This window comes from Acanthisitta chloris, unplaced genomic scaffold (genome assembly GCF_000695815.1).
Source record: "Acanthisitta chloris isolate BGI_N310 unplaced genomic scaffold, ASM69581v1 scaffold32331, whole genome shotgun sequence".
NCBI classification, from domain to species: Eukaryota; Metazoa; Chordata; class Aves; order Passeriformes; family Acanthisittidae; genus Acanthisitta; species Acanthisitta chloris.
Genome location: NW_008655971.1, coordinates 46,588 through 60,961, shown reverse-complemented (window position 1 = coordinate 60,961; position 14,374 = coordinate 46,588). Strand labels below are relative to the sequence as shown.

At 40.3% G+C, this 14,374-nt stretch overlaps 1 protein-coding gene across 1 annotated transcript in view; it reads right to left on the bottom strand.

Annotated features, from left to right (window-relative positions):
* The window catches only part of LOC103811187 (FGGY carbohydrate kinase domain-containing protein-like), a gene marked incomplete at its 3' end in the record, with an annotated part of 79,260 nt that overhangs the window by 29,544 nt on the left and 35,342 nt on the right, over nucleotides 1-14,374 (bottom strand). The window contains exon 5 of the mRNA XM_009084141.1: nucleotides 12,135-12,250. Coding sequence (XP_009082389.1) covers nucleotides 12,135-12,250 — 116 coding nt within the window. The remainder of the gene's footprint in view (nucleotides 1-12,134; nucleotides 12,251-14,374) is intronic.

The following is a 14,374-nucleotide window of genomic DNA, read 5'->3' as shown; positions in this document are numbered from 1 at the left end:
TCCTGCTGTTGCAGCTGTATTTCCTCACAGGCTTAAATAATCCTTTTTTGAGCCTTCCCTGGCCTTGTGCAGTATGAATTAGACAAGGAACACAACCCTTCCCTCCCAGCCCTGTCACCAGGGAGCCCAGTGGCAGGTCCTGCCTGCATTTGCCTCCACTACCATAACACACAGCCAATTTTGTCCTGTCAAAAGCGACTATTTCAGTAATGAAATCATGGTGATAGAGGTTGCTCAGAGCTTAGAAGAACAAATCTAGATTTGTTCAGCTATCAGAATTTAAGGCCACCCCCCACAGCCTCCTCTCTGGCTGCTGCTAACCACAGCTGGAGCAGTGAGTCCAACAGCTCCTGGGACCACAGACACTGCCCTGTTTATCTAAAGGTTTGGAGATGAGAGGCAGTGAGAGGCTCAGTCAGAGCTCCCACAGACCTCCCTGCCAATGCCATGGCTTTTAGCACCTATCTGTAGTGTTCACTGAATTTGTGCAAAGTTGACAAAATTCCTTGTTGAAATAAAAGAAGTCTATATTCACAGTCCATTCTATTGAGAATGTTACACCTAAAGCATGTTCTGATGTGTAGAAAGGACATAAGACATGCTTCACAACAGACATTCATTAGGAGGAATAGCATATCATAACATATCAGGAATACACTAATATCCATGAGAATAATCTTCTAGAAATGCAGTTCTTCTACCTTACTGTTAGATGAAAAGAAGGTTATGATATTAAATTCACGGATCTTCAGTTTTACGTATCACTTAGATCTTTGCTCTAATGATGTTGGTTCTTCACTTTAAGAAGTCACATTCACCTTCTGCCTACTTCCAGATGGATACAATGTATGGAGCACTTTGGAGAGCAGACAGCACACACAACTTCACAGTGTTTCTTTCTTTAAGAGCTTCTATCCTATTGACAGCCACACACTGCTGCCCCTGAAATGCCCTGAAATTCTAAATCTCACACTGGAAATTTAAAACAAATCTGTACAGCCAAAACTTCTGCACTTGACTTTGGGTTTATATTCAATGGAAGCAGTAACCAAACCTCACTACTTAGCTTATAGAGAAGGATGTGATCACATTAAACCATCTCCTCACAGGAAAAAAAAAAAGTCTGTATTTTATTACTTATTGTAAAGTCAAAACATTGTGCTAGATTTTTCAAGAGGTGTATCTTTTGCCTTTTTCCCCAATAAGCTGCAGTGCAGAATGCTTCTCTTAAGAGAATTTTGTAATACCTTTCTGCTTTTATAACACATTGGAGACAAATACCAGTAGAGCAGAGCTATGTGGTTCTCCTGACATTCACAGATCCTGCAGGTGGAAGGAAGTTCAATAGAGTTCATGCAGCTAAACCCACATCTTTTTCTTCAGAATCAGTTGCCTGACCTGAAAGCACACAAACATCTTGTATCTACAGCATGAGATGAAATTAATCTGAAATAAAACCTCTTTCCAGGCACTCCATTCCATGGTTGGCTTGTTTGTATCAGTCATACTAGTCAAACATTGTAGTGTGTAATTATTGTGCAGTTATACTGTATTTTAGAGATCAGGGCTATTATTAGACCAAATCTTTTCCTACAGCTTCTCAATTACTGTATTTCTAGTTAATGCACATCAAGGGAGCAGTTTCAGAGATAAAGATAATCTTCTCCTCTACAGCAGCAGAAGAAAATGACTCTATAGGCTCCTTTGGTACCAGTTATGCAGCAAAATGAGTAGGAGCATTGCTATCCCACATGGGCATGAGGCATGTGAGAACATGCAGGGATGGGTTTATGATTTGAAGATTCAGTATAATCATCTTGTATTTTAAAAAATAATTAACAGTAGAGTCTGCCCCATCTGTTTTACGACTCAAAGTAGGCCTGAACAAACACTCCTTGACTGAAAGCATTTCCCAGCAATCAGGGAAGCAACAGCAATCAGAAGTCACCCCTGACAGGGACTACAAAGGGGAGTTTCCTGGGTCACCCAACAGCCAGGGAGTTCAGAAAAGATGTGCCAGAAAATGAGTGCACAAGGAGAGGATTCTGACCCTGCCCCTCTACCTCCTCCTCCCAGCTTTAGGGAGCAATGAAAGCTCTGCTTCACCCATGTGAAATGTTCACAAGGAGCTCTGTAAAAGGGAAGGAGCAGGATCTGCTTGGACACTCCTTCTGTCATCATGGAATCTGCCTCTCCACCTACACAAGTGTGAGTAAGTAGGTGTGGAATGGGCAGAGCCTTGACTGAACCACACCGTTAGAGACCTGAAGGGAATTACAGTTCTCATGGTTTAGTCTTCACTGCAATACTAGAAAACTGAGGCAAGCATCAGGATACTTAGAATTTGTAGGTTTCATGCTGCTAAATGACAAAATTTTAAAAAAAAAACAACACAAAAAGCAATCCACAAGGAGCCATAATTAAAAGTAAAGCATTTGAAACAGTATACTCCAGTGCGAGACCAGAAGAGACTGAGCAAATTCCTAACTTGAGCAAAGCACAGTGGCTTTAGAAATGGACAGCTACTACAAAAATAAAGGTATCCCACAGCGACACACCAGCAATTCAGCAGCAGGTGCTGCCACCCTTAAATCCTACCTGTCAGGGGAAAAAGAAGCTGTCAGAGGGCAGGGAGGGAAGTGAGAGCTGCCTGCACACAGAGGCAGGCAGTGAGAGCAGCACAGGAGGCTGCATAAAGGAGGCAGTCAAAGGCCTGAGACTCCTCAAGGCTCTTGCCAAAGTAAATGCATCGAGTCTTTTGTTTACAGTAGTCTCCTGTGCAAGTCATTTACCTTTGCTATAATGACTTCCAAAATTAGCCCTAACCAAACAAACCCATAATGGCTGAAGCTGGAGAACTTTCTGTTTCACATTCATGCAGCTGTTTCACTAATGCAATGCCTTAATCCACAGCCTTTCATTGGGTACTAGACAGGCTATTTCTAGCTATTTTTTCCCCTGTAAAGCAGCGAGTTTACAAAAGGAAAAAGCTGTCTGAATCTCTTCCTCCTCTTTTATCCTTCTTCGAAGGCTAATGTTAGAATTTGCTATGATCAAGCTTTGTTTAAAGAATTTCTGTGGTACCAAGGACCCTCTACCTTTTTAGGTTCCCACAGGAACCAGCTATTTACCAGACACAACACACAGGGCAGAGAGTGTATCTTAGTCAACTTTAGTGATCAAAATTCACTGTAGGGCTTACTAATATTTACCAGAATGAGATACTTTAGGATATAGCCCTTTTTGAAACAACAAAGCTGAGTGCAGCAGGGACCCAGCTGACTCAGCTGTGATACACACACCCAGAGCAGCTTCTCATCTCTCATGCAGAACAGGGCTCTGCTTCACATGCACTTGTATTTGGCTGTGTAAGTGCATAAAAATACCAAAGGAAGAAAATCCAAAGGAAGTGTCCCTGTTCTTCACTAACTTGACACAAGCAAACTTGAATTTGGATGTATCAGTCTCTTGACAAAATCCCACTGACCTCAGAAAGAAACATAACCAAAGGGTACACACTGTCCCCATTCCACATACCCCCAAACTGGGCAATCTAAATGCTTTCTGATTTAAAAGACAACACAGAAAACAGATATCCTGTTAAATAAGTGATACATAACATGCACTGAAGTAGGTACCTTGTTAACCAAAACAGAGCCAAATAGGCATCCAAGGAAACAGAGCCTCAGTAACAAGAAGCACTGTCCATAACAACAGGTGCAATGTAATGGATTTTTCCCCCCAATGCTTTGTTCATTACAAAGCTTGGAGACAAACTCCATTTTTTTTGTGCTTTATCCTCACAATGCCAAGAGTCTGGGATATGTAAGGAATCTGAATAAATATAACTCTTGTGACAGATTGTCCTAACCCTATCTCACACACAATACATTATCAAATTTCCCTCTCAATTACAGACAATACTTACATTTAACTGAGATGTGTATGGCTGATTTTCTCCAATTTTTAACCCAGCTCAGTTGCCAAAATCTTGCTAAGGTCAGAAGGAAGCAACATAATGATGCAGACTATAAAATGATTACATTCACTTTTTCTTAGGGCTCAATCCATCGTGGTTAAAGGATGTTAGAAACAGTGAGATTTGGGGCTTTTTTAGCTTGTAAATCCCCTCCATAAAATTTCCTGGTTAGCTGAAGAATTCAGAACTTTCATTGAGGAAAACCAAAACAAATCGTGATATTACAGGCCAGCTTATTTAAAAGTGAGAAAACCAGTTTGTTAAACAAAATCACTTCGGCTTTCTATGGTTCAAAATTTATCCATGTCTACACGAGCTGCCACAGTAGCCTGAGGCAAATCTAATTTGGGTCCTTTCCATCCCATTCTCCCATACAGCATATGCCTTTGGATGAACTTCATCTCAGCTACCTTACATGGAATTACTTCAGGCAGACATATTAGGCTGCTAAATACTGGCAAAATCAAGGAACCTCTGTGCAGGCAGATCCTGATTCATTAAGCTGAAGAGTTAATTGGCCAGTGGACCACCAATGTCTACTTCAACAAAGACTGTTGCCTTCTTGGCCAAAGGAAAGAGCTACTCCATGTAAAAGTGATAAGTTTTCTTGGTTAAAGGTCAAAAGAAAAAGAAAATCAAGCATTCTGCATCACTGGATGATTGGGCATGTGCAGTGATGGACGTGAGTGAATTTTCTTTACTGGATTTCAGTGAAACAGTGCAGAAGGAACATCCCTTGCAATGCATGGGTCACTGCTCACTGCTGACATGCACCTGGCTGGATAATATGTGTATATATGCCTTACTAAGGGTGTACAATATATCCTTGGATGACTTCCTAAGTAACGAGATGCAACGTATTTGCATCCAAACTCAGCTACCTGATCTTATGTTTTCTCTTGCAAATAATGATTCTAATGGGCTGATATTGACATTTCTGGCATTTTAAAGGACAATACTCCTAACAGACACACTCCTCTAAACACGAAGATCATCAATGCAGATGACAGGACTATTGCTATACTTTCAGAGTTGCAAGTAACCAGACTCTGGTTTGGTGCAGTACATCACTAAGATTGTACAGTCAATTTAGCTTGTATTAATGCCAGATTATTACTCAACAGAATTGGGTTTTACAGGTTGTTTTTAAATGAGTCACATGATAACAACTCCTCTTTGAAGAAATAATTGCCCCTTTTTCAGAACTGAAAGAAATACAGACCAAAAATAACCTGATCAGTTACTGAAAGGACATTTTTTAATCTTTCAGCCAAGCTTCTTCCCCACCACATTCACACAGTGAATCCAGCTCTAATCTCCATACTGAGAAGATACTGATGCATTGCAAAGGGTTCAGAAATGAGTCAGGAAAGCAGTGACAAGGACTGAGCAGTATGACAGTTCACCTGAGAATTTTGGGGAAAACCCTCAAGCAGCTCAGTGAACACAGAACATTTCAGTCTGTGCAGGTCAAGCGTGTCCCTGTGGCCTTCCAGGCAGGGGTAGGAAGTTGGAGTTCAGAGGAAAAATAAGTGTGTTCTTTAATTAATTCATTAATTATGAGGCATGACAGCAACTAACAATCAGCAACCTTCAAGTCTGAAGTGGGCTCTCCATCACAGGAAATTATAAAATCAAGATTGGTTCTAAGATACACTTTAAACTACTTAAACATTAATTTTAGGGAGTCCAACAGCCTCTGACTCGGAGGAAGTCAGCAAATTGTTTGCAACAGTCCTTCTGGTTTTATGAATCCTGACTCAGAAAGCAGACAGCACTGTTTTAAAAGTTATCTTAGCATGAGGTTGAAGCCAAAAAAGAAAGAACAAATCAAGACCAGTGCAAGGAAGAGTTAGATAAAAGAAGAAATGACCCAGAACTATTCTGAGAAATGCCTTTTCTTCTTTTCTTTTTTTTTTAGAACTGTATGAAAAATAAGAAAGGAGGATAATAGCTCATAAATTTAAATACTGAACAATCACAACAGACTCAAAGTCTGTTCAAAGTTTCTATGACATTTAAAAACAGGCATTCAAAGAAAAACCTCCTAGTTTTCATAGTAGAAAGTTCACAAGTCCCCAGTGTGCCAGAGTAGAAGAAAATGTGCTTCCCCAGGCAGGCAGAGTCTGAGACCAGAACACTACCAGTGCACAGTGGGAAATTTCTTTAATACTACTTTTTGAAAGATCTAAACTTTTCCTATGAGTTGTCTAAGCTATGACAGATGGAAGAACAGCATACAGTTCTCCTCACTTCTTGCAATACAGAGGAGGGAGGAGTGGAAGGGAACCACTGCCAGCAGGACTCAACCTGATGATAAGCAGAGTGAATGATGGTTCCTTCCCTTGCAGTGGAAGAGGAATGGAAAATGTCACCCAGGAAACACTGTGAAGAAACTTGAGCCACTTAAGTTCAGCTCAGCCTGTTAAAGAACAGGTATTGCAAAGACAAAGACTATCTCAGGCTGGAGAAATTGGCTGACAGGACATTGGTGACATCCCAGAGGTGACAGAGTCATGTTCTACAAGAAGAGACTGAAAATCCTGAGCAAAGAGAAGGCCTGGAGGTGGTGAAGGCAGATTTTATCCATGTGTATATCAATATCTGATGGGAGGGAGGGAGTGAAGATGATGAAGCAAGACTCTCCTCAGTGGTACCCAGTGACAGCACAAGTGGTGACATGCACACACTAAAATACAGGAAATGACATTGAAACCAAACAAAAAGTGTTTTTCTTGGGGAAGGGTGGTCAAGACACTGGAACAAGTGGCCAGGTAGAGTTTGGAGTCTCCATCCTTGATAATCCTGAAAACTCTGGACAGAGTCCTGAACAACCTAGGTGATCCTTCTTTGAGCAGAGGGACCTGCACTAGATAATTTCCAGATGGCCCTTCTAGCCTCAACTATTCCCATGATTCAGTGACCTCAAGATGGGAAAAGCATAAAACAAAACAGAAATCACCGGAACCTGTAGCTTCCCTGAGAAAATCTCTCAAAATTCTTACGGCTGAATCACATATTACAAAATAATGCCTCAAGCTCTGAGGCAGGAGATACCCGAAAACCTCTTTATGCTGTGCCAGTTTCAACTCCTTTATAGTTGCTAAAGCTCTTGGACAGCCTGAAATGACAGGAAGCCAGAAAAATGTGAGCATATTTGGAACACTCATCACTTCTAAATTCCATGGATTTTGACAGCATGGAAGCGTAAATATCCTCTGATTCATCCTTTATAGCTTTGTTTGGAATTGTAATGTGTTGTAATTTATTGGGGATAGCAAGAGACCAAAGAAAGACAGATAAAGGTATCCCATACTTAAGAGAATCCCTTTACTTATTATTCTCTACCATTTGCAAAGTATAGTGTTTAAAGCTTATTGCTGCGATCCCGCTCTATGAAGAACTGGCAGCTACAACCTGACCTGAAAAAAAATCATTGTCCCTTTCTCTCAGCCTTCAAGGAAATCCATCAGATAGAGCATCTGGCATAAAAGGCCTTGGAAGAGAGAGAAAACTGGCAGAACAAATGGACTGACCATTCCCTTCACAGTTGCTGTAGCATTAAGTTAATATTTTTATTTTCCCACCTTGGACTGAATCTTCCATCTTCAGCCTAAATGTAAGTAAATTAATAGAACTTCCAAGTGTTGAAACTGACTACTGCTGACAAAATACAGAACCTAAGCAGACCCTATGAAGGTGCAAAAAGTGAGGTGTGTAGTGCCATTATTAGCCTTGTATATGGAAAGAGACACTGGCACATGCAGGAATATCACCATTCATATAAACAGCATATTTTCTGTATTGCCAGTTTATTAAGAAGTACTTCAAATGAAAGAGCATTAGAAAAGAACATCCAGTCTTCCAATTATACAGATCCTTCTCTTCAGGACATTGAAAAATGCCATATGCAAGTGCCCAGGTCCATGAAAACCTCAACTTGCAGTCCCTGGAATTCAGGGAAGAGTTACAGGTGAGATTGCAGAGTGCTGGGCCTTGCTGGGCCTGCACACAGGCAGAGGTTGAGTGCTGGAACAGCAAGGGTGACACTACTGCACTGACGTAGGGGAGTAAAGGCCACTAACCATACATGCACTTTAGAGTCAGGTCAAACCCTTCAGAATTGAAAACACAGTGCCAACATTAACAAAAAAAAAAATATTAAAAATAATCAGAAATCCTGCTGTAGGAGAACTGAGGCAACCTGTGAAAGGTGGCTAAGAAGGATGAGTGGGTAAAAGAGCCAGAGTGGGATTTAAGGATGGAGATGTATAAGGACCAGAGGGTGTTCCTCCTTACACCACCATCACCTGCAAAATCAAAACCAAACATGGAGGAATTCTGCCAGTCTTGTGCTAATGCAAATTAAGCAAAACTACAGCTGCTTCATTAATATCACAGATGAAAGAAGGTGACAAACTGCCCTTTCCAAAACCTACACAACCTACAAGCTCATGCTCTCTCACACAAAGCCACCATCATCAACCCAAAAAAAACTCTGCTATAAAATATTACCATGCACTAAAAAATCATTATTTGGTCCCTTAAGTAGCCCCTGAAGTAGAAGGCTGTGGTGAAAATTTATCAGGCATTTTCCTCCAAATGGAATATCCACTCCAGTACCCTAAGAGGTCTATAGTACATGAAATTTTAACGGAATTGTTAATGTCTTTCTAGGGTTTGTAATACCACAAAGAGATACACATCATGTGCATTCACCACAGCAGATAAATGCTAATGTCTGTAGCACACAACATTTGCAGAGTGGTTTTAAACACGAGTCATCTTCTACTCACTCTCTTGGTGGGAAAATTAATGACATCAATAAACTTTGTAGTATCTCCAGAAAAGACTCTTTACCTTCACAAACCTGATCAGTACATTCACAGTGTACAGAAGGGACCACAATTATGTGGATTCCCTGAAAGGTTAGTCTGCTCTGAGAAACACAAAATGTCGAAGGCCTGGGAATTTTCAGAGGTGAACTCATGCCTTGATGCGGGAAAGGTTTGTGGAAGATCCTAAAGGTCAGATGTGAGGGTCTCCCTTATCAACAAGGGCATATGTTAAGTTAAACTGAAACCCAGAGGAGACTCTCTGGAACCACAAGCAATACTCTGATTACAGTAAATATATTGTCAAAGGGCAAGAAGTTTGAAAAGTGATGTTTAAAGATGTATTTATCAGAATAAAGAAGCATGTACATGCAAGAAGTTATTCCCAGATAATTTCCATAAGTATTTCCCATAGCTTTTCTGCTTATTTGAAATTGGTACACTCTGTATTTAATTTTGTTACTGTAACAAAACTTTGCTCATTTTTTTCTTGTGAAATTTTGGGTTGATTAGACAGAAATGATGATACAGAACCTGTTCATCTTTTAGGAGAGTTACATGAGAAAAATACCGTTATCTCTCTTTACAAGGGGAACGAGCAGGCAATGAAATACATCCTTGTAGCTGAGCTAAACAAACCTTGAGCAGACAGACACAGCCTTAGACAAGCTTGAGAACAGAAAAGGAAATTCCACTAGAATTACTTCAGACCTGTCAGGTTTTTGGTTTTGTTTTCATTTTAGGAGGAGGTTTTGAGCATGTACAATCGCCTTTCAACCTCCTCCTACCTAGGTTATCTGACAAGTTCGAGTTCCTTAATCTGCAAGTCAGCTAAGTCCACTGCTTCGAATTCTTTCCTGTCAGCTGTAGCAGGCTCTGATGTGTCTCCTGGAATCACACACTGTCCATATGAGGTACTTAAACAAATTCCCTTCCTTTTGTTCTGCAGTTAACAGCAGCTGAGGCCATTTACTTACAGGGCAGCACCCTGAGGCAGTGTTATAAATACAGCTCGAGTTGAGTTTGGGATCCTGTAGCATTTGGGGGCTCCTGGCAGGAGGTCTGTGCAGTGATGGGGCCTCTCAACCAATGCTGACACCTTAGGGAGTGGTAGGAAAGTGTGTTGCACTAACCAAGACAATTCCAGCTGCAGTTTGATCAGTGCTGAGTATCACTTTCCTGGTAGGTGGATCTACACTGTCCTGATTCATTTAACTTAAGGAAAGGAAAGCTGAGCTGATGAAGAGTGCTCTTCCCAAGCCAAACAACACTGAACACTCCCTAAAACAAGCAAATCCCCCCAAATTTTCATTGGAACAATGCTACTATTTCCATTTCCCATGTCCAGGAACACTGGTAAGGTGATATGGGGTGGCAGCCAGCAAAGTACTTCCACAGCACAACACAGACCTCAGCACTGCGAAGCAGCTTCTGGGCAGGGAGTGAGGTGCTTTGTTTTGGTGTCTTCTTGTCTCTCTGAAGCTACAACCTTCCAAGAGACTCCAACAGGTGCAGTGCAGGAGATAAACTCACAGGAATGAAGCAGCTGCTATCTGGTTTCCACATGAGTACAGAGAGCTCCTCACACCCTCTGCTGCTTTTTTGTGATTTTATCAGACAGCTAAATATAATGAATGCAACACCTTCCTTTTTAAGAAAGGCAAGGTTAGACAAATGGTCAGGGCAATAAGGATATATTCTCCCCAGGGCCAGGTCACAGCATTATTATGCAAAGCAGAAATTTTCTTCTGCTTTGGATACACCTGAGGTAATCAGCCCCAGAATCTGAACACCGAAGGATTTCTCAAGGTGAGCACAAGACTCTGCTCTGCAGAAGCCTCAGGTTCTGCCCTATGCTTTGGTGCAGTTCTGGAGGTCAGATTCTGCCTCTCAAATTCCAGCCAAGCCTCACTCAGGGATTCTATGGTTCATGTCCTGAAAATCAACACAATTTTCCAGGGAACTGGACACTTTCACCATTAACTCACACAAACATTTATGTCATGAAAGAAACACCTATCAACAGAAGTTAATTCACACTGAGTTACTTTGTAAACATTATGTTTTAACAAAAATGGAAGCCTGATATTGGAAATTAATGATATTTGCCTGGCTGAATGTTAAACCATATATAAATTAGTGCTATGAGGCTTCCATCACAGCAAAAGGCCCGTTTTATTAATGGTTCCTTTACCATTTAGAACATGTATGTTGTTACTTAAAATGGCAAATTGCTTTGCACTGTCCTTGAAGTGCATTGCATAAATATTGTATTAAAGCCTTAGCTTACACTTCATAAATAATTTATCTTTAAAATCCTCTTCCCTGAGACCACCAGCTGGCAAGATGCTCGATTTTCTGCTAAAAACATGTATTTATTGCAAGTCTTATTTTAACTTGTTGATGATTTGCTAAAAGCCACATGTGATGGCTGTTGTAAGAACTGTGTCCAAACCCAAACCTCAGGAAGCTAAAAGCCTCATACTCCTCATAGGTTTTATACCTCTGCATAAGCAGTTTCAGTTGCAGGGGGAAAGCTGAAATCTATTCAAGGAAGCTTTCAAGCACAATTTTCTGATAACCTGAAAATGACTTATAGCTTATTATGCAATGATCAGAAAAGTGTATAGAATTCGTGACATTTCATTTCACTGCAGTCCTTCCTCCACCATTTCCAGTTCATGTTGCTGCATTTAAACTGCTGTACAAACTTGTTCAAAGTGCAAGACATTAAAAAAAAATCAAAGGAAATTTCAGATAATTAACTTTGATGAATGAGCATATTTTAATTCATGTCTGGTAATATTCCTGTTAATGACATGTCTGCTTAGGACATCCATTAAAAGTCCATTAACTTAACAGGGAAAGTCTAATAAAGTTATCCTGGAAATTTTCTGGTATATTAACGTTATGGACTTTTAATGAATATCTGCTGTAGGAATTGCTATTAGCAAGGCTTCTATTCTAATTAAACTTGGGCTCTGAGAGTTAAAAAAAACCACTATAACAACAAGCAGAAGTTGTACTTTCTTTGAAAATTACTATAAGGGAGATTGGTACAGGTCACAAATCATGTTATCAGTAACAGCTATAAATGACTATACTGTAGCCTTTTTTTGCAGCCTGCCATCCAATGTATCCATACTGAGTCCTTCATGTAATCAATTGCTGGGGCTGCTCTTTACTTCTCTGCTGTTGAGACTGAGCAATACAGAAAGGCTGGAGGGCACCTTCCACTGCACCAGGTTGCTCAAAGTCCTATCCATATGTATATAACTTTTTATTGCTATTACTATATATAAAATAACATCCTGATATACCTATTTTTTCATACTTATCCTTCACCAAATCTTCCAAACCAATCATTTTCCAGAAAGTGTCATCCCAACCTCTATCTGATGTGTATGTCCACTTGCACACTACTGTACAGAGGGACCTAGAAAAGAGACAACACAAGCATGGAATCAAGCAAATTAACACATTTTGGTTTACATTTGTGACTAGGAACAATTTCTGCCAAAGGATCTCTTCTTCACTGGTCAAAAACTCCAAGTATAATGGTAACGTTAAAAAAAAATGGTTCCTGTTTGCAGTGCATGTCTCGAGGACCTTAAAAGGACCTTGTGTTTAAGATTCTTCTCTGCTGAAACAACTCCTGCTCTGGCCACCTCATTGCATAAATCAGTCAAATAACAGGCCATGCATATGCCTAGAGAACAGCATAGCTGGAACATAACAGCTCTTTAGCAGGCAGCTCAGATTGCTGCTTTTCCAGGCCAAAGAGCTGTGGTGCACAGAGTGTGGCCTTAGAAAAACTTTCTATTACTTATTTTCAAACCAAATGCCAATTTACAGGAGATCATGTGTGAACTGGTCATCAGGTTAAGTGTTCAAGTCTCAGTGGTGATAGGATGATGCTGAACTTCACCGTGACAGGACAGCACCACAGGGCAGACAGCAGAAGCAGAACATACACAAAAGACAGGAACACTTGCAGAAATGTCTGTCATAACAATTGTTATGGTTTTCTCCCAAAGTGATCAATATCCCCAACCATTCATTTCCCCTCGAAAATAAGAACAGCGTTCCTGAAGATTTAGTACTACACAGGCTGTTTTCTGTCTGATCACTAAGAATCATCTCAGAAGATCAGTATTTAACTGTGCTTGAAAAGTCAATAAACTAAATGGTATTAGAAACGCTAAATACCACTGAAAATTGCATTGTGTGTAGTCCTGGGAACACCACTGTGTCATCAAGTGCACAACATCTCAGGGAAACAACATCCTAACTGTTCTCCAAGAGAAACCCTATTCAGGGATGGATTTTCTTTGATGTTTTACAAGACAGCTTATTTGTGACTCACTTTCAGTCAAGGTGTGCTTTCATTGACATATTCTCCTTATTAGGATATTACAATTTGAAGGATCTTCAAAGCAAACTCAATTTTACTGAAACATTTGACATTTTCTTGCAATTTTGTGTAAGTGGAATCCAAATAAAGTTCCCCTCTACAAAAACTATGTTTTGAGAAAAAGGAAACCTTCCCTTTCATCCAAGTGAACTACCTAGGGACCAAAATATGAATCACAGAATGGTTTGGGTTGGAAGGGACCTTAAAGATCATCTCATTCCACCCCCCTGCAATGGGCAGGGACGCCTTCCACCAGCCCAGGCTGCTCAGAGCCACATCCAACATGGCCTTGGACAGAAAAAGAGAAGCTATTTTATTTACTATCTACAAAATATGCTAAGCCTTCTAGACACACACAGTAAATCCAACGGAACAGGAAGAGCCTTTCCACACAGCTAGAGAATTATCTGGAACTCATATTCCCCACATTTTGGGGGTTTACAACAAGAATCAGGGATGTACAAGTCGGACAGCTACCGGCACTGTTCCTGGTGTACATCCTCTTATGTGTCATGGAGCAGAAGATCAGATGATTCTACGGACTCTCTGGACTCCCATTTTCTCATCCAGGACAGAATTCATTCCATGCTCTTTTATTAGAGTGACCATGTTTTAACAACCAGAGGACAGGTGATGTCCATTCACATCCCACTGGTTATGAAGGTGCACTGTTTGCTCTTTGCAATGAGAGAATGAATTAACATTACTCATCTGGGGCAAAAAAAGAAATAGAGATAACTATTTATACCCTTACAAATACTGTGGAGATTATTGCAGAGCTACTCTTCAAACAGATTTGACACCCTCATCCCCTTTTTCTTTCTTAACAGTTTAAGAATAGATCAAACCATTACAATTCGGTGTCTGGTTTGAAAACAGAAAAAGCACATGACCTTTAACTACAGCAAAGACAATGTTGATATAAGAAATTCCAATTTCCAAGGATTTAAAAGCCAGAAATCTAATTAGGACCTTTGACAAAAACTGGGTGAAAAAATAAATTCTAGGCTGAAGAAAATACTGGGAAGAAATAAACATTTTCCCCAAATCAGTTCAAACCTCTCGTTAAAAGGAAAAATAAAGACAGAGGATTTGAAGTAAAAAGCATTTCATCACTTTAGGAAAAATTTAGACATAAAGAGTGAA